The sequence below is a fragment of the Anopheles arabiensis genome, chromosome 3 (genome assembly GCF_016920715.1).
Source record: "Anopheles arabiensis isolate DONGOLA chromosome 3, AaraD3, whole genome shotgun sequence".
NCBI lineage: Eukaryota > Metazoa > Arthropoda > Insecta > Diptera > Culicidae > Anopheles > Anopheles arabiensis.
The window spans coordinates 51598371-51616970 of NC_053518.1; the positions used below are offsets into that span (position 1 = coordinate 51598371).

The following is an 18600-nucleotide window of genomic DNA, read 5'->3' on the forward strand; positions in this document are numbered from 1 at the left end:
TCCCATCTCGCCGAACTGCATCTATTGGTTTGATTTCAACCTTCACTTGTCCTCTTTCAGATCCGCCTCAGATCCCACCTTAATCCCTTGCTGCCTTAATTTTTATTAAGTTAGGAACATAGGTAATAAATATTATCTAAGTATTGGTGTAACCAGAAGATAGACAAATAAATATGAATATGAATGAATGAATGAATGAACGGCGCAAACGTCGATTCGGACCATTTCCTGGTCATGGTAGAGCTTCGCCAGAAACTCTCCGTGGTTAACAACCAACGGAGTCAACCCTCCCCAAGGCTAAACCTGGACCGGCTGAAGTGTGCTGATATGGCGGAGGGGTACGCGACAGCGCTTGGGAAAGCGCTTCCGGTCGACAACAACATTGCCGCGATGCCCCTCGCAGAACACTGGCATATGGTGGAACCAGCGATCAGCACTGCAGCCGAACACAAGATCGGACGCTTACCACGTATAGAGAAAAAGGAATGGTTCGACGAAGAGAGCAGACAAGCACTATCCGAGGAGAATGCAGCGCGCGCCCGCATGCTACGGAATGAAACCCGTCAGAACGTGAAGATCTACAGACGACTGAGGAAACAGCAAACCCTACTCTTCCCGGCCAAACAGCGCCGTTTTGCAGAGTCACATGAACAGCTGCTGGAGCAGCTTTCTCAGTCGGACCAGCTTGTTTTACAGGAGATTAAAGGAGGCACGGGGCGGATTTACTCCTAAAACCGCAATGTGCCGGGAAGCGAAAGGAAATCTCCTGACGGACGAGCGGGAGGTGATCGAAAAGTGGAAGTGCTACTACGAAGGACACCTGAATGAATCAGAGGCAGGAGAGGCTGGCGCAAGTGGCAGAACAAGGAAACCTCCACAGCAGCAGCACAGCAGTAGCAACAGCGACAGCATCGGTGCAGACGACGAGATGCCCTCGCCATCTCTGGATGAGATTGCCAGCACCATCAAGCAGCTTAAGAGCAATTAGTCTGCGGGCAGCGATGGACTGGGGCCGGAGAGGCTTACCGTCGAAATGCATCAACTGATCGTGAAAATCTGGGAGCAGGAGGAACTACCGGCATTTGTCTGGTTTGTCTGGTGGTCCTCTATGGGCATGAGTCCTGGACCATTCGAATGGAGGATGCAAATGCTCTGGGCATGTTTGGGCGACGTATCCTCCGGACCATCTTTGGCAGTGTGTTCGAGCATGGAGCGTGAAGAAGGATGAACCACGAGTTTGCTAAGCTGTACGGCGGACCGAGCATCCCGACGGTGGCGAAGGCTGGAAGGATACGATGGCTGGGGCATGTCACGAGGATGCCGGACTCATGCCCCACCAAGAAGGTGTTCGACAGTGATCCCCAGTTCGGCATAAGGCGCAGGGGAGCACAGCGAACTCGATGGCTGGACCAGGTGAAGCGAGACCTGTCGGAAATCGGGTGTCTACATGGAATGCTGCAGCCAGGGACGAGCTCCCTGGAGAATTGTTGTTGACCGGACCATGTCACATCAACGTGCTCTATCGTGAGCATGCCAACAAGAGAGAAAGAGAGAGAGAGAGAGATGAATGAATGATTGAATGAATATCTTACACCAAAAGGAAGGATATTCAATTCTCCAACTATTTAGACTATCAGGTCTATCGTACTGCATTCGGCATTCAAGAAAATTCACACGAATGTTCATTTTGTTCATTTTGCTATCATCTGACAAGTTGCTTTTCCGCCGGCAGTTTCGAGTTCATGAAGCTTAATGTATGTCGATAGAGCAGGGAGATTCGAGTGATTTTCTCCCGGCAGCTCAAGCAAATTCAAAAATTAAATGAATTGTGACCGCTGTCTACATTTGTAATTACATTCAACACAGGTCTAGTAACACTTTTAGCACTCACATTTATCCCATTTGTGACCAAAATTGGAAATTATTTATTTGAAAGAAGTGCTCAATCAGTTTGTTTACATTTACTCCGTTCACAGATTGCTTCGACCAACTGTCAAGAACAAGAACAAAAAAGTCGACGAAACCTTCATCGAATCGAACGGCGAATAAGATACCAAATATTCTCCCGTTCGATTCTGGAGCTTCCGATGGATTCGAGAGTAGTTCGACGTATATGATAAGTCTGCATATCTCAAACAATGACACGAATGGACTATGACAAAAATGAAGATTTAGAAAAAACCATTGCCGGAAAACGAGTGATGCTGGTTGAAAACATTTCATCTGACACAAACGCATAAAAAATGTATTACCAACCAACCGTACAATAAGAGCACGGAAATCATCTAATAAACAAAAACAATTGAAAAACAAATCCAAAAACAAAACAAAAACACAAACAAAAAACAAAAATAATGTAAAAAATGGCCGGAAATAGATCGATACTTCAAACAAACATAACCAGTCAAACCAAAACTAAAGAAGAGTTGGAAATAATACTAAACGCCCAAAATATAACGGCAGCATGTCTTATGGAACAATGGTTGAATGAGTAACATAAAAAGCATAACTTACAAACTAAAACCAAATTACAAACAACAGAGAAGATGGCTAGGGTGGTACAGCGGTATAGCTAAGACAAGACTTCATATACAAAACAAAAGAAAGACAATATGATAACGAAATCCAAGTAACAGAAATAACAATGATCCCAATATCACAATTCTTTCCATTAACGCGGCACCTTCCAAAAACGGCAACAAACTAAAATCCACAATAGAAATAATATTAAACGACCCAAACACCACAATAAAACAATAATAACAGCTGACCTAAATGCGCACCATATAGCATGGGGAAACCCATACAAAGACAGAAAAGGGAAAACGTTGATCGAAGAAATGGAGGAGCCCAACTTCGTACTCCTACATAAAAAAGAGATCACATTCATACCAACCGACCGCAACAAAAGAAGCACAGCAATAGGTCTGACATTAGTAACAGAAAAGCTAATAGGCAAAAGTAACAGAAAAGTGTTAGAGCACCATTTGGGGGCAACAAACCACAAAACCATAATTACAACAATCCAAGAAAACATTAGCCCTAAAAAAATGAAAAAAAAAAACAAAACCAGAGCATTCCAATCGATAGAATTATTAAACATAACAGAAAACACTACGAGTAATGACATATGCAAAAATATAAATCAGATTATAAAAAATACAAATATGACTCTCTCACAACCCAAAATTTGGTGGAACGGGCTTGGAAAAGAAAAAACGAGAGAAGAAAAATATCTCACTATACAAAACGAAGTAAGAGGTGACGCTCACGTTAAGCTCACGTTACGCTCATAGGTGACGCTTGCTCACTTTAGAAACTATGTGTACGAAAAAGTTACTCACTATAGAACAGTGTTGCTAACCAAATATGGGTGCCTGGATGATTTTTATTTCGTAAGGGGATGCCTTTCTTCGAGGCAACAAGCAACGGTAGATTGATTGAATCATTGAGGTATTCAAATGGAAAGATATCATTGTTTTCTTCTACCAACGTGCTGTATCAACAATTATTAAATTATTCCCAGTGATTCTAAATAATTCTGTGGTAGAGATTCTACCCCGTTCCTTCCATTTGATCATGCGTAGTAGTGTTGTGTGGTGCAAAACATTTAAACAAAAAGTAAGACAAATAAGTACTTGCTTCGAACTATCATCGAAGATAAATCAAATGCTCGCTAGAAAGGATAGCAAAATCGTACACTTTGAACGTTGGACAAATACAATTTTACATAGATTTTTTTTTATAGAATAATCCGAAAATTCGGGTACAATGCAATAACATTGGAGCTTCAAAACTAGGTCCAAATGAAGATCTTAAAAACATGCATATAACGGGTTTATATTTCCCCCGGGCCTTTTATATTTTTATTTATAACGGGCCTTTATACGCAGATGGGTGGATAAGGCTTTATCGTACGAGTTGTGTTAAACAGTTGAAAAAAGCAAAAATTTAATAATTGAATTTTAATATTTATTCATCCATTGAAAGTATATTTTACGGGAAAACATATTTTATGGTTCAGCAGTAGCATTACAACTGATCTGAACTGAAAACTGAAATAAACTGCAACTCCTATTGGGAAAAGTAGTGGGACACTAATGTACACGGAATAAGGACATTCCTGGGTCAGGGGTATTTTTTATATGAGCATATGATGAAGCAACAAATTTGAATGAAGTTAGTTTAATTGTTTTTATTAGCATTTAACACTCCTGGACATCCAAGGCTGCTTGGTGCACAAATAGTATTGCAGAAGGTGGGACACGGGCCGTGATAGTGTTCCCTGTGGATGGGAAACTCTGACCCATATGTCATATGAACATGACATTTCATAGTAGCAATTCAATAAGTTCATAAAGACTAAATTAAATTTTGGTGTGTCATATGCGGTTGTAAAAATGGTCAATGATAGCGGAATAGTTAAAAATCTTCCTTGCCACAACAACCGTTGTCGGTCAAGGCCTGCCTGTACCACAGCGGGTCTTGGATTTCAGTGACTTTTTGATAACCTATAGCAGGATAATAGTCAGTCATACGTAAGAGGACACGGTCCATATTGTTGAGAATATTGTTAATGAACTCATGATAGGAATGTTGTTGAGTCGTACGAGTACCACGAGGCCAGCCGATAGTCAAAATACTGAGAAAGAAACTGGACCACGATTGCTAATGTGATGGATACAGAAAAAATTACCCCATATTGTAGATACGACAAAATATGGAAGGGCTATGAACTGGGATAAAAATTGGATGGAAACCTGTACCAAGATCACGGTCTTAAAGAGTATTAGTAAAAAGACACCATAAGAGAAGCAATCCTTTGCTTGCAGTATGTTTGCATGAAAACCTTTAAATGTGCCCTGCAGTCAGTATAAACGTCTAAGGTTATGTTGCAAAACCCTGCAACCGGACCAAATAAACTAGTAAAACCAAAACAAAACATTAAACAACGAAATAGAATTTAAGAAAGTGTGATGGATTGCTTATAGCAATATCTTAGTTGTAATTAGATAGCCATTGATTACAGCAACCGTGGTTACAGTGAATATCGAATAAATGTAGTTAGTCTTAATTCACTCTTAGAACGGTGTACATCGTCTTTCAATCGTTCCAACATTGGTGACCCCGACGTGATCTCCGGATTGTTATTAGTTCTCGTAATTCAAAAATTCGAGAACGAACATGTCTACCGAAAAGAAACTTTCCCTACTAGCGGAATTCTGGAAGAACGATTCATCGTTGTGGTTTTCACAAGCTGAAATTCAGTTTTTGTTGGCCGGCGTTCATTAGGATGAAACAAAATCCTCCTGCGAAAGGAAAGTATGAAACCGTTAAGCAACGCCTTATCTCTCGATTGGAGCTCACGGAACAAGCCAAAATGGATCAACTACTTGGATCGTACGATTTTGGAGACCTTCGTCCTACGCATCTTTCAACGAAGATGCAAGAACTTACTGCGGGATTGAATGTGAATGATTCCTTGTTAAAAAGGCTATTTTTGCAACAACAAAAATTCCAGCTAATATACATGCAATACTTAGCATCCACGATGGAAGTCTTTCGAAACTGACGGAGATGGCAGATAAAATGATAGAAATGGCTCCTCAAACATCGGTCATCCATGCTTCTGTGCAAAAAGATACGACGGAAAATTTGGCAGTAGCAGAAGTTGCCGCCATGAAAAGGAACGCCAAGTGAAAGCAAGGCAATTTGAGCGCGGTCGATTACGTTCCACTTCTCAAAATCGTACCAATGAAACCAATAGGCCAGATTATTAAACACAAACGGAAATGACACAAGACAAGTGCGTCAAGACAAACGGAAAATAGGTATGCATTTTGAAACCGTTCTTGTGACAGACAAGTTTGTTAATTTTTTTTCTTTCGTTAAAGCCTTTGTCGATGTGTCAAAATGTTCAAAATCAAAATTAAAAAAACGTAAACAAGTTTATTTAAGAAACGATCGATTATCAAGCTAACAATCCTTGTTTATAACATCTAAATGATTTTCTCCCACTTCGTAAGTGACGATAGTAGCAGTGAAGAAGAAAAAATGGTACAACTGGCAAAACAGCGCCGACTACTTCGAAGTGTTTTTGACCCGTTACAGCTTTCTAACCAAGCGTGAGTTAAGCATGCGGATCATTTGTGCAAACCGTGTTATACATGGTTTCATTTCGTGGTTGTTAATTTCAGATTTAAGAAAAATGTTCGTGTGTCGAAGGAAATTTTCCTTGACATTCTGGCGGAGATCAAGCCCTCCAAGTCTTTGTTATTCCTAAAAGTGTATGCAGAATTAGATGTGATAATTACATGTGCCTATGCTGTTGGTTGTTGAAACAGTCACTCACTGAAGAAGTTGCTGGAATCCAATGCTGTTGAACGCAAACCGGGTGCGTGAGTCCTTCTTCTTTCGACTACTATCGAAGAACAACAGAGGAAGGAAATAACAGCAGCTTCTTAAACCAAAACAGCATCACGTTACCAATACAGTGGAGCGCCGTTTATCCGGGCTTCTCGGGACTTGACCTCGCCCGGATAAGCAAATAACACGGATAATGAGTCAAATGATATATTTTATCACCAATTCCTAGTTATTTTTTGGAAATTTTTCTTATTTTTTGAAAAAATAACCCAGTTTTTACTAACTTCATGTTTTTCCAAGGAGAATATTTAAAATTTGCCATGCATTATAGTGTTTTTGTTATGACAATGTGCTCTTATAACCGCTTTTTCAAATATGCTCCTCATAACGCAATGTCACTTTTGTATTGAACTGCCATTTCTCAACAGCACGGATAAACGGAAAGCCGGATAAAAGGTACCCGGATAAACGGCGCTCCAATGTATCTCCAGCATATCGCCATTTGGATATGGCAGTACACATATTTTTGTTTAAAATGATAAAAATATTATTTCAGAAATAAAATACTTATATTTTGTCGTGAAAGCAACAGCACCAAAAGCTGGCGGAAAGCAGTTTGAAAATTTTGGATTTCCGTTTGTGTTTCATAATGCATATCTTGGCAGTACGCTTATGAGTTAGTGTTTCGTCAAATTATGTTTTTTCAACACACAACACAAACGGATGTCATAATACAAATCTGCCTATTTTGACAACTTGTCTTTACAATTTGTGTTTAATAATCGGGCCTAATATCTGTTGGTATTACCGGAAGTATGGAAATCGAGCTACGCGATGTCGAAGCCCTTGCCAGTATCATTAGTCAACAAACTAGATTTCCGTTCATCCGAAATCGGCGAGGTGGGCAGATTAAAAATCAATAGCCGTCAGCAAATCTTCGACAAATCTTCCGATATTCGATTCTTAATCGACACGGGATCGGATGTATCGATAATACCTGCATCCAAGATAGAGAAGACTCGAGAACCGTCGCCGTTTTTACTCCATGCAGCAAACGGAACGAAAATACGAACGTATGGGAGCAAGTTTGTTTCTGTGGATCTCGGACTACGCCGAATTTATTGCAAGCTGACGTTACTTCTGCAATTATTGGTGCCGATTTCCTTGCGTATTTTGGTCTTCTTGTAGACCTTGGAAACAGAAGATTTATTGATGGAGGTATGAAATTACACACTGTTTGTGGATTAACAAAATCTTCGGTTTACGGAGTAACAACTATAGCAAAAGATCGTCCTTTTTGAGACATGCTTGTCGAATTTCGAGAGATCATCGTCCCGCCGACGATGCAAACTGAGGTAAGACATAATGTAACCCATCACATTCAAACCACTGGACCTCCAGTTGCTTAAAAAACAACGTAGAATGCCTCCAGACAAACTCGAAGCCGCTAAAAAAGAATTTAAGACCATGATGGAGCTCGGGATTTGTCGCCCTTGCAAAAGCAGTTGGGCAAGTCCACTTCATTGCGTACCGAAAAAGAATGTTCAATGGCGCATTGTCGGATATTACAGGAGTTTAAACCGGATAACTTTGCTAGATCGTTATCCTGTGTAACATATTCACGATTTGTGGTAGCACTCTAGATTTGGTAAGAGCATATCATTTTGTTCCGGTCGATAACCACTCCGTTCGGGCTCTTCGAATTTACCAAGATGCAATTTGGATTGTCATAGTCAGACATTTCAGCACTTTATGCATCATGTCTTCGGTGATTTGGATTTTGTGGTGGTGTTTGTCGATGATATATGCATTGCATCGTCTAATGAGGAGGAACACCTAACGCACGTGCGAACTGTCTTTGAGCGTCTCAAATCAAACGGCTTGGTACTGAACTTGGACAAATGCAAGTTTGTACAAACAGAAGTAAACTTTTTGGGGTATCATATCAGTGCATCTGATATCAAACCTCAAGCTAATCGAGTTTAAGCCGTTGTTGATTACAGACGTCCGATTACTGTGAAGGATCTCCACATTTTTGGCATTGCTGAATGGTTACCAAAGCTTCATCCGGAATGCTGTCTCATTGCAACAGTCATTGCAAGCACCCATTATTGGGAATCGAAAAAACGATACAAAAAAAACATCAGTGGACGATCGAAGCAGAATAAGCTTTCGTGAAATGCAAGGAAAGTTTAGCAAACGCAGCTTTATTGTCCTATCCTGACTCGTCAAAACGAATGTGACTGATGATTGATGCTTCGGATACAGCGGCAGGAGCAACTATACAACAATATGTCGCCGACGCATGGCAACCGCTTGGGTTCTTCTCGCAGAAATTTTCTCCTTAACAGAAAAAGTATTCTGTCTTCGGTCGCGAGTTAACAGCCATGAAATTAGCGGGGCAGATTTTCCACATCTAGTGGAAGGGAGAGAATTCACAATTTATACTGATCACCGTCCGCTCACGTATGCTCTGAATTCTAATTCAAATCACCTTTCTCATGAAGAACAATATTTGAATTTCGAGTTTCGCTAAAGATATTCGGCACATCAAAGGCAAAGACAATTCTGCTGCAGACGCATTCACTATGCTTTGATACTTCAATTCCAAATTATTAAATCATACGTTTTCAAAAATCGTTATCTAGAGGATGGTAAGTAAACACGGGCATTACGGGAAAGATGGACACACTTGTCATAAAAACTGGAAATAAGTTATAAGTGAATTATTCAACAATATAGTATCCAATCTAGAGGTGTGACAACACATTTGAGATCCATTTTTGGCATGATTTCTACCAAATTTGTACAAACAAATTATCAAACAATCGTGCGCTCGTTTGTGAATCTAATTTGGCTACTATGGATCTTAAGTTATTTAAATACGTGGCGTTCGGGATAATTTTGACGGTTACATTTTTGTTTATAACTCGTGATCGAGTTGGCATAGGAAAACAAGCAATACGTTATTCGACAGCTAAAAATGTACGGAACAAGCAGCGAAAACATCCCGTCATAAAAAATGCCAAAAAAGAGTACATTGTGGAAGCGGATCACATGCATCATGATGATCCGCGCCGGACGCGACGACCGCGACATCATGCAGTGCGTGCAGTGTTCGCTGAACACGGTGAAGGGAATCCGGAATGAGCTGGGAGAAAAAGCGAAAACCACATTCTCAGCGTAATGGAAAATCCGGGGATCGGAATTCGGCCGTTGGCACGTGAGATGGGGGTGGCACCAGCCACGATGAAAATGACCCTGAATGACGACCTCCGGAACTTCTCTTACAAGAGCCGAAGAGGTCAGTTGTTGACAGAGAAGGGCCGCGAGCGTCGGTTGGGGAACGCCAAGAAGCTGCTCAATTTGCTAAAGCATCCCGTGGAGCCTGGCACGGCTTCACCGCGCCGAATGTGTGGCCTCCCAGCTCCCCGGATCTTAATCCAATGGATTATTTAGTGTGGGGCGCGGTGGAACGGGACACCAACAGAACCTCCAGCAACACCAAGGCAGAGCTGTTGGCGAAAATCAGGTCCGTTTTCGCAGCCCTACACCGCGAAACTGTCGCCAGGGTTTGTTCCCGGTTCTGGAGACGGGTGGAGGCCGTAATAGAAGCCGAGGGCGGATATTTTGAATAAAATGAATAAAATACATGGTAAGCTACTATTTTTAAAACAAAAAAAAATCCCCGATGATTAATTTTGCCATAATTTTTTTTTCTTTCTACGTAGGTGACTGTCAAAATTATCCCGAACGCTGTATGTATTCTTTATATTTTCGGATGTTTTATATGAGCTAACAACTGATGAAAAAACGACCAAAAAGGCTTTACAAATATTGCTTTTTGGGGGTTTAGCTTCATGACACTAACGTGTAAAGACTTTACCCCGTGGCAAAGATGTTTTTCATCTGCTATCAATTGTTGATTAACAGATGTCATCACACAACCTTAAAAAAGGGTAACCGGAAGTTATGGACCAACCAGCCACTGGAGAAGGCATACAAATCTGCAAAGAACGGATTTTCCTGTTTCCTGGTTTTTCCCGGAAAAAAAAATTCCCGGCCAATTCCCGGTATTCCTGTTGAGTGGCCACCCTGTGTATTGTGATGTGACGGATAATGTACATGTTAGACCGTATGTGCCAGAGAAGTTACGGTTACAAGTTCTTAGCAACATCCATTGCCTTTCTCATTCCTGTGTTCGAGCAAAGAGAAAAATGGTTGCGCGAAGGTTTGTTTGGCCCTCAATCAATCGAGACGTCGCCCGCTACGTCAGATCTTGTATCATCGAACGTTAACAACTTCGTTAACCTGTGTCGATTCGAAACGCTGGTGCGATAAACCGCCGTTGGTCCTGCTCGGTTTGCGAACTGCTATCAGGGAAGATATCGATTGTTCTGTTGCCGAGATGACATATGGACAGCCACTACGAATACCTGACGGAAATGCGTCGTTCAGAGTTTGCCAAACTGCTTTGCCGTACCATGAAACAAATCGAACCAATCAGAAACTCACATCATGTCAAACGATCGGTGATGAATGATGATGAAAGAATAAAAGTTACACCATCCGGTCACTGTGCTCGGTTCTTGGCGTAACTGAGGGGGACTCTGTGGTGGATTGCTTATAGCAATATCTTAATTGTAATCAAGTAGCCATTGGTTACAGAAACTGCACTGAATATCGAATAAATGTAGTTAGTCTTAATTCACTCTTAGAACTGTGTACATCGTCTTTCAATCGTTCTCACATAACGCTCAATAGCATTGAGGCAATTAATGCCTTTATTGGCAAGAAGGTCAGTAAATTTTAACCATTAATTCATTCTTGATACTTATAGCAAGTTTCTTCTTCTTCTTCTTCTACTTGGTGTAACGTCATACGCGGACATGCCGGCCTATACAGGCTTTCGAGACTTAATTCATTACCACGTAGCCGGATAGTCAATCCTTGCTACGGGAGGACGGTCCATTCTGGCCTTGAACCTATGACGGGCATGTTATTGAGTCGTTCGAGTAGACGACTGTACCACGGGACTGCCCCCGTTTCATAACTATAGCAGGTTTCATGACTTCTAAATTATGAATAACAGCAAAACTCTTCAAAATTACTATGCTACTTCATTTGAACCGTAGAGCGATTGACCTAGGTTATGTAATACGCACATGACCACCGAACATAGTCAACTGATCTCTAATAACTGATATTTAGAATTGGAACCAAGATAGATTACCAAGATAGAGACCAAGATAGAACTAAGTGGTCCAATATTGGAAAGCAACGTGATAATTTTGATTTGAAATGAAGACCGTCCGACTTTCTGTGTATCTTTTCATTTAATGCCTTTTTTACATGTTTACATGACTTTGTTTCTCTTTTGTGTGTTGCTAATTAAGAATTTTACCACTTATCCTATAACAAATTTTACAAAAAGGTTCTCATTTTCAATATCTCACTATAGAGCGTTACTTTTTCACTCTATAGTGAGACGATGTTGGTTAGTGAGTTGATGTTAGGTGCAGATAGCTTGGATGATTTTTATACCGTATTGGTTTTCTTGCACACTTTGCACCAACATACCGATTCATCGATGTAGGCGTTGGACGAAAAACGACAAGCCATAAACAAACATACGTATACGTAAGTTGTGTAAGGCCGCAAATACACGACGCGAAAAAAAATTGTCGAAGGGATTGTCCCAGAATCCTTGGTTATTGTAGGACGTGGACGTGAACCACTTTGCTCACCGACAAATCAGGATCAGTACACCGTCGAAGACACCAAATAGAATTGGCTGCAGCAAGCTGCCGAGAACCTCAAAGCGCTACGATTTATTAATCAGTACCTGTGCGAAAAGACGCCGCGGAAGGCGCTGACGATGTTTCCGAGTATGCCGCATTTAGCCAACTTTGAGCAGATACAGCCAGACCTGCTACAATGCGCCATATCCGCTGCAGAATTATTTTCCCTGGTGAACGTGAAGCACTCTTATGCTTTCGATGTGCTGGACAACATATTATTGTAGTAAACGTGAACCGATTGATCAACGAACTACAAACGGTGTAAGATGTAATTACCGCAGCAGTGGACAGCTACGGGTTGACAAAACAATCAATCCGAGAGGAGACACATACTGGACAAATATTTTTCCTTGATGGTCCTGGTGGCACTGTGAACCCGTTTCTGCTCGAAACTATTTTTGCGTACACGCGAACTTGCTGGACGCTGGAACAGTTCCTATTAGTCATGGGAAAAATGATTCTTTTTAAAGATCAGGTGCGCTCCAGTTCGCTCAGTGAAATGAACGGAACGAGTGCGGTGATTCTTTCGCACGCCCGAGGTGCAGTATGTTTTTAAATATCGATTTTATGCTGCAAGAATGTACACTCTATTTTTTTTTATATAGTTACATTTACAAGCAGAGAAAAAGGAAATCAAAGTTGTTTTAATGCTCAACTAAACTTTAAATTTATCACTATTTGCTTAATTTTCTTATATCATTATTTATTTTGTGTTCTACTCGTTTAAAGTATTTTTTATAAAAATGTAAATTTATCGCCGTTCAAAACAACGGATTCATAACACTCATTCAATTAACCGTACAGTTTGAAAAAAACTGTGGTTAACTATAGTCCATGAGGAGAATCTTTTTCATATATTCAAAGCCGACATGGATTGCTTCTAACATATGGAAAATTACCTGCAGTTTCGAACTGGTGAAAAAAAAACTACTAGAGCGAGAGTGTATCGCTATTTTGCAGAACGGGAAAGAAGACATGGATAACAGAAGCTTTCTCGTTCTAGTCAACACACTATCAGATCGAAAAAGCATGCTGATTTTCTGAGTAGGAGAATGAACTCCGCACCGCGTGCGATGGTTTGTTGCACACTTTCATGATCGGTATATTTCCGGGAGAGTTTCCGCACGGAGAATCGATGCGGAGATGTATCGCACACTTTCATAGTCGATAGGGAGAGCGTCCGCACGGAGAATCAATACCGCACCGCTAGCGTGCGGAGATGTATCGCACACATTCATAGTCGGCGCGGAGAGCGTCCGCACAAAGAATCAATACCGCACCGCTAGCGTGCGGAGATGTATCGCACACTTTCATAGTCGATAGGGAGAGCGTCCGCACGGAGAATCAATACCGCACCGCTAGCGTGCGGAGATGTATCGCACACATTCATAGTCGGCGCGGAGAACGTCCGCACAAAGTATCAATACCGCACCGCTAGCGTGCGGAGATGTATCGCATACTTTCATAGTCGACAGGGAGAGCGTCCGCACGGAGAATCAATACCGCACCGCTAGCGTGCGGAAGAATCATTTCCATTTATCTGGCGGTGCGGTACTCGTTCACTCAGTGTAAAGATTGGAATGAATCATTCAGTTCTGATTCATTTTGCCCATGTCTAGTTCCTATAACATCCGTGTACAGTTAGCACAGGCTGAATTGATGAAACAGGCATCACGGATCGTATGGAACGAGACATCCATGAGCAGCCGCTATGCTCTAGAAGCTCGCGCCTTGGATCGCGTCCTGCAGGATGTTATGGGTAATCGCCAAACGTTCGGTAATAAGATGCTTCTACTATTTGGTAATTTCCGAAGGATACTGCCAATCATCCCGCGTGATATTAATGACCAGGTCCTGCAGCAGTGCATCCGACTCAACATGCTGTTGGGAAAATTTAGGGTATTGCGTGTGCGGGAAAACATGCGTATGCAGACAGCCCAGACTGTTCAAGATGCTGAAGAGCCTAAAGAGTTCGCAAAATTTCTGCTCCGTATTTCCGTACGGCATATGATATTCCCGGGTTTCGATAAAGCAAATTCGTAAAGCAAATTTATCGCAAACAGTGTGAATTTGGATAAAAAAAAATATTTATTCCAACAGGTACACCACCCATAATTTAATTGGTATTATATTAAATAGAAGAAAATAATATAAGCAAAGAACAAAATTTGTTTACAAAGGATCCAAAACCGAAATGATCGAATGATGTAAAGTTCTTATATACCGCCCAATAAACGTTGCGTAGCCCTGTAACCGGGCCATTTTAACTAGTTGTTTATAAAAACGCGTGAGGTAAGGGTCTTTTATAAACCCTTATTATCACTTTCATCGTCCTAAACCTTTTGTGTACATAATTGGCCATTTTCTGTAAAACATTCAGCTATAGACGAACCCTTTTTAAAGTCATTTTTAAACAAACCAAGTAATAAAATAATACAATAGAAACATCGTACAATACTTACTCATCCGTGTTATTTATTTTCCCATCGTCAACACATCCTTCCTCTATTGGCCCTGATCGTTCTTCGCTGAAAGATTAAAACGATAATTTGAAGAAAAAAACATATCACACAAAATGATGAGATAAATAAAATAATAGGGGTAAATTACCTCATGTTTTGCACCGCTCTATTTTGTTTGACAAGGAGCAGTTCCGCAGTCTTCGCGAAAAGCATATGTTCGCGAAAAGTTCTTAAATCATCGTTTACCTACAACAAGCATACACTATAATAAAGAAAATTTCCGGGCCAATAAAAATACTTACATTAACATCCGTAGCAAGATTACCAATGCTGTTTAATTCAAAGATGGTATTTTTTATAGTCACTTCGCTTTCTGATTTGTTTTTCGACAATGATACGTCAATGTTTCTATCGTGGAATTGTTCGACGATCAATTCTTCGAACTGTGTATTTTTTGGGTCCGCATTTGAATCCGTCGAACTGTTAAAAACCGAATTATGCTCCAAGAAATTTACAGAATCAATATGAGCATTGACAACTGGCACGAGGAGTTCATTGTTTTTTTCTTTTTCACTGTAGGATTTTTCCTGTTCTAATAAAGAAGATGAATTGGGATTTGAAGATGATAGAAGATTATCCAAATACTTTGAGCAATTTGCAGATTCGATTTTTTGAGTGACCACTGTTTTCTCAAGAGAATCTACACTGAGTTCCTGGCTTTGTGTACTACTGGCGGCTAAAGATGTATCAAGAAGGCAACGTAATGCATTTTCCTGATGTTGCTTATCCTTGGGATCATTGCCAGGATGATTTTCTAATAGTGATAACGACGGTAAAATTAAACCATTCGAAATGAATGCACTGTGCTCGCCGGTACAGTCTTTATAGCTTGCATCGAAATCTGTTAATGAATAATCAATTTCGTTGCTTTGCTCATGCTGTGCAAATTTAACTAAATCTGGGCACGCGGATGAGGTTTCTGTAATAGAGTTTGCAACTTGTTGGTTTTCGGTTTTAATGATAGTTTGCCGACGCAAAAGAGGATCAAAATTGATCAACACTGAGTTTCTTGGTAGTACCGCATCCGAGGACGACAATGCAGATGCTATAATTGATGTATCTGTAGTTCTCGTAGATTGCGAGCAACCTCGTGAAAGTAAACAATCGAAATCAGCGGGCGAAAAGATATCTGAAATATAAACAAGAAACCAATCATCAGGTAGTTATAATTATTCTTGGAGCTTATTTCCTTACAATGTCTAGGGCGTAATTAACACATCGAAATAACAATCAGTTTTGACGAGGCGAAAGTTTTTTTTTTCGTCTGCTGTTTTTCATATTTTTTCTTGGCTCATACATTCATACATAGAATATATGTCACTCTTGCGAAGGTAGGAAGCATACAGAACAGATGACAACCACACTCGATTAGCTGTTTATACTGAAGAACACAATACTTCATCAAAAGCGATAGCCGAATCAAAGTGACCAGGCTACCAATCAACCGCAGTGTCTACAGTCAGAATTCAATACAGTCAACTCTCTCTTATTAGAGAGGCGATGGGACTGTCGAATAAGAGAGGTTTTCAAATTACAGAGGTTGAAAATGAATGAAAGGTCCTTACAAACAAGAAAGAGACAGAACATGTAGTATGCAGCCTTAACTGTTGCTATAGGAAACTGCGAACACGATTGCCAATTTGTGCATACATCATTCAATAAGGCCCGTGTCTGTGCTCCATCGGATGCGATTTTATCGGAAGGCCTGTCAAAATTTTATATGAGATTTGACAGATAACGTCGGACGTGCGATTTCGTCGTACGACGGAATCAAAAATTTTTGATTTCGTAGGACGCCGCATCCGATTTAATCTGTCAAACTAAATGTGTGGTGTTTGGCAGGAACAATCTTAACTTAATTTTTCATAATCGTTATATTATTAAAATCATCCAAATAATCGCAATATTATACGAAAAAGCGTTTGACAGCACGTGCGATAAAATCGCATGCGATGGAGCACAGACACGGGCCTAAGGCAGCGGTAATCGCTGATGCGGGCGTGCGTGCGTTTTCTGAAAATGTATGGAATTTGACACCCGCAGCGGGTGACAGTTTGCAACCGCCTGCGTCAGAATCAAACAATTTTGATTTTTCCGCACGCACGCCCGCACGCCCGCAGTAGCGATTACCGCTGCCTAACCAAGGCAACACCATACACAAATAAAAGGGATACAGATTTCAGAGGACAAAAATGTACTGGAAATTAAGGGACTGTAAAAAATGTTCAAATAAGAGAGATTTTTCAAATGAGAGAGGTGTCAAATAAGAGAGGGTTCACTGTAGTTGAACGCTTTTTAGTTGGCATGCTTTTTAGTTGCACGCTCAATAGCTGGCTGATAGTTCAATTAAAAAGCATGCGTTTATATGGCATGCCGAGAAATCTTTTTTTCTTTTTAGATAGGATTTAGATCTAGATCCTAGATTTAGCAGGATAGATTTTTTGTATGTATGGAAAAACGTGCCAACTAAAAAGCACATATGCAATAGTTGGCAGGAAATCGAAGTTCAACCAGTGAGTTCAGACTGTACTTACAGCTGGTTAAAAATTACAGTTTATACATAAAAAATCGGAAATTAAAAGTTGGGAGGCTACGGAAAATTTCAGGCCAATAAAAGCCATGAATAAAACCTTATTGCAGTTTAACCTTTAAATTGGATACCCGGGTATTTTTTTAACTTTAAACTTAAATAACTTTTGATTCATTGCTTTTATTGACCTGAAATTTTCCGTAGCCTACCAACTTTTAATTTCTGATTTTTTGGTGCATAAGTTGTAATTTTAAACAGTCTGTAAGTATTTTATTTTGATATTTTTTAAACTTTACCACGTAAGGCAGCGGTCTAATGTTGTTGCGCGCAACATTGTTGCTCGGAAACATATCGCTGAGGTGGTCTATGAATGTTGCTGGGAACATTTCACTTTGACATTGTTTAGCATCAAAAGTTAACCAATTAACAGCTCAGAGTTTATTTTTTATCATTCACTTGTTGAATAAAGTGTTGAAAAAATAAAATATACAGGCGGTCCCCGAGATACACGGTAACTCTTATACGCGGATTCGGAGATACGCGGTTTTCTAAATTTGGCAATTCTTTGAGCAAATTGTACTGATTTGACACATCAATTGCAAATTGCCAAATAATTTCCGTTTTGATCGAATGTTCAAAACTATTTCAAAAGGTTTAAAACAGTTATATTCAGTCAGAATCATATCAAATAATTCATAAAGTGACTAAAACCGCCCCCTACTTGCAAAATTACACGAAAATTTGTGATATTTTAGCTGGATATCACGAGATTCGACTAACACGGAAATTCGAGATACGCGCTATTTTGCGGCCGTTTTCGGTCCCCATTAACCGTGTATCTCGGGGACCGCCTGTACACCAAAAAATGTATTACCGTAGCAATAGACGATGCGCAATCTCAGATTGCGCATATATTTATCTGTCAAACGGATCGGTTTGATATATTTATCTGTCAAAAAATATTTTTATATCTCGGACATATAATCTTGAAAATTTATGCGCAATCTTGGCGCAACCTGAAATTATATGGAAATGACGTTTATAGCTCAGGGTTGGCTACGCAAAATGACATATGTTTTGATAAAACGAATATATGCGCAATCTGAGATTGCGCATCGTGTATTAATACGGTTATAAATGCAAAAATTCCAAATTTAGCGGATGTCTACAAAACACACACTGCTGCTGTGTCATTTCATACACCCGATTACCATGACCAAGGTAAATAAAAAATGTTGCCAGACAAAAATCAAATTGGTTTGAATTTGGCCGGTAACAAAGTTGCGCTTGCTGTCAAAATCCATACATTTTGCCACCAACAACGTTGCGCGCAACAAGATTAGACCAGTGCCTAAGTTGGCAACGAGCATACCCGGATATT

At 40.3% G+C, this 18600-nt stretch overlaps 1 protein-coding gene across 6 annotated transcripts in view; it reads right to left on the minus strand.

Moving 5' to 3' along the window:
- LOC120904127 overlaps window positions 1–18600 on the minus strand; it is a 36122-nt gene that overhangs the window by 15216 nt on the left and 2306 nt on the right. For all 6 annotated transcript variants that reach the window (XM_040313912.1, XM_040313910.1, XM_040313914.1 and 3 more), the window contains 3 exons: window positions 14932–15818; window positions 14778–14875; window positions 14630–14695 (listed from right to left, as the gene is read on the minus strand). In XM_040313912.1, the coding sequence (XP_040169846.1) occupies window positions 14630–14695; window positions 14778–14875; window positions 14932–15818 (1051 nt within the window). The remainder of the gene's footprint in view (window positions 1–14629; window positions 14696–14777; window positions 14876–14931; window positions 15819–18600) is intronic.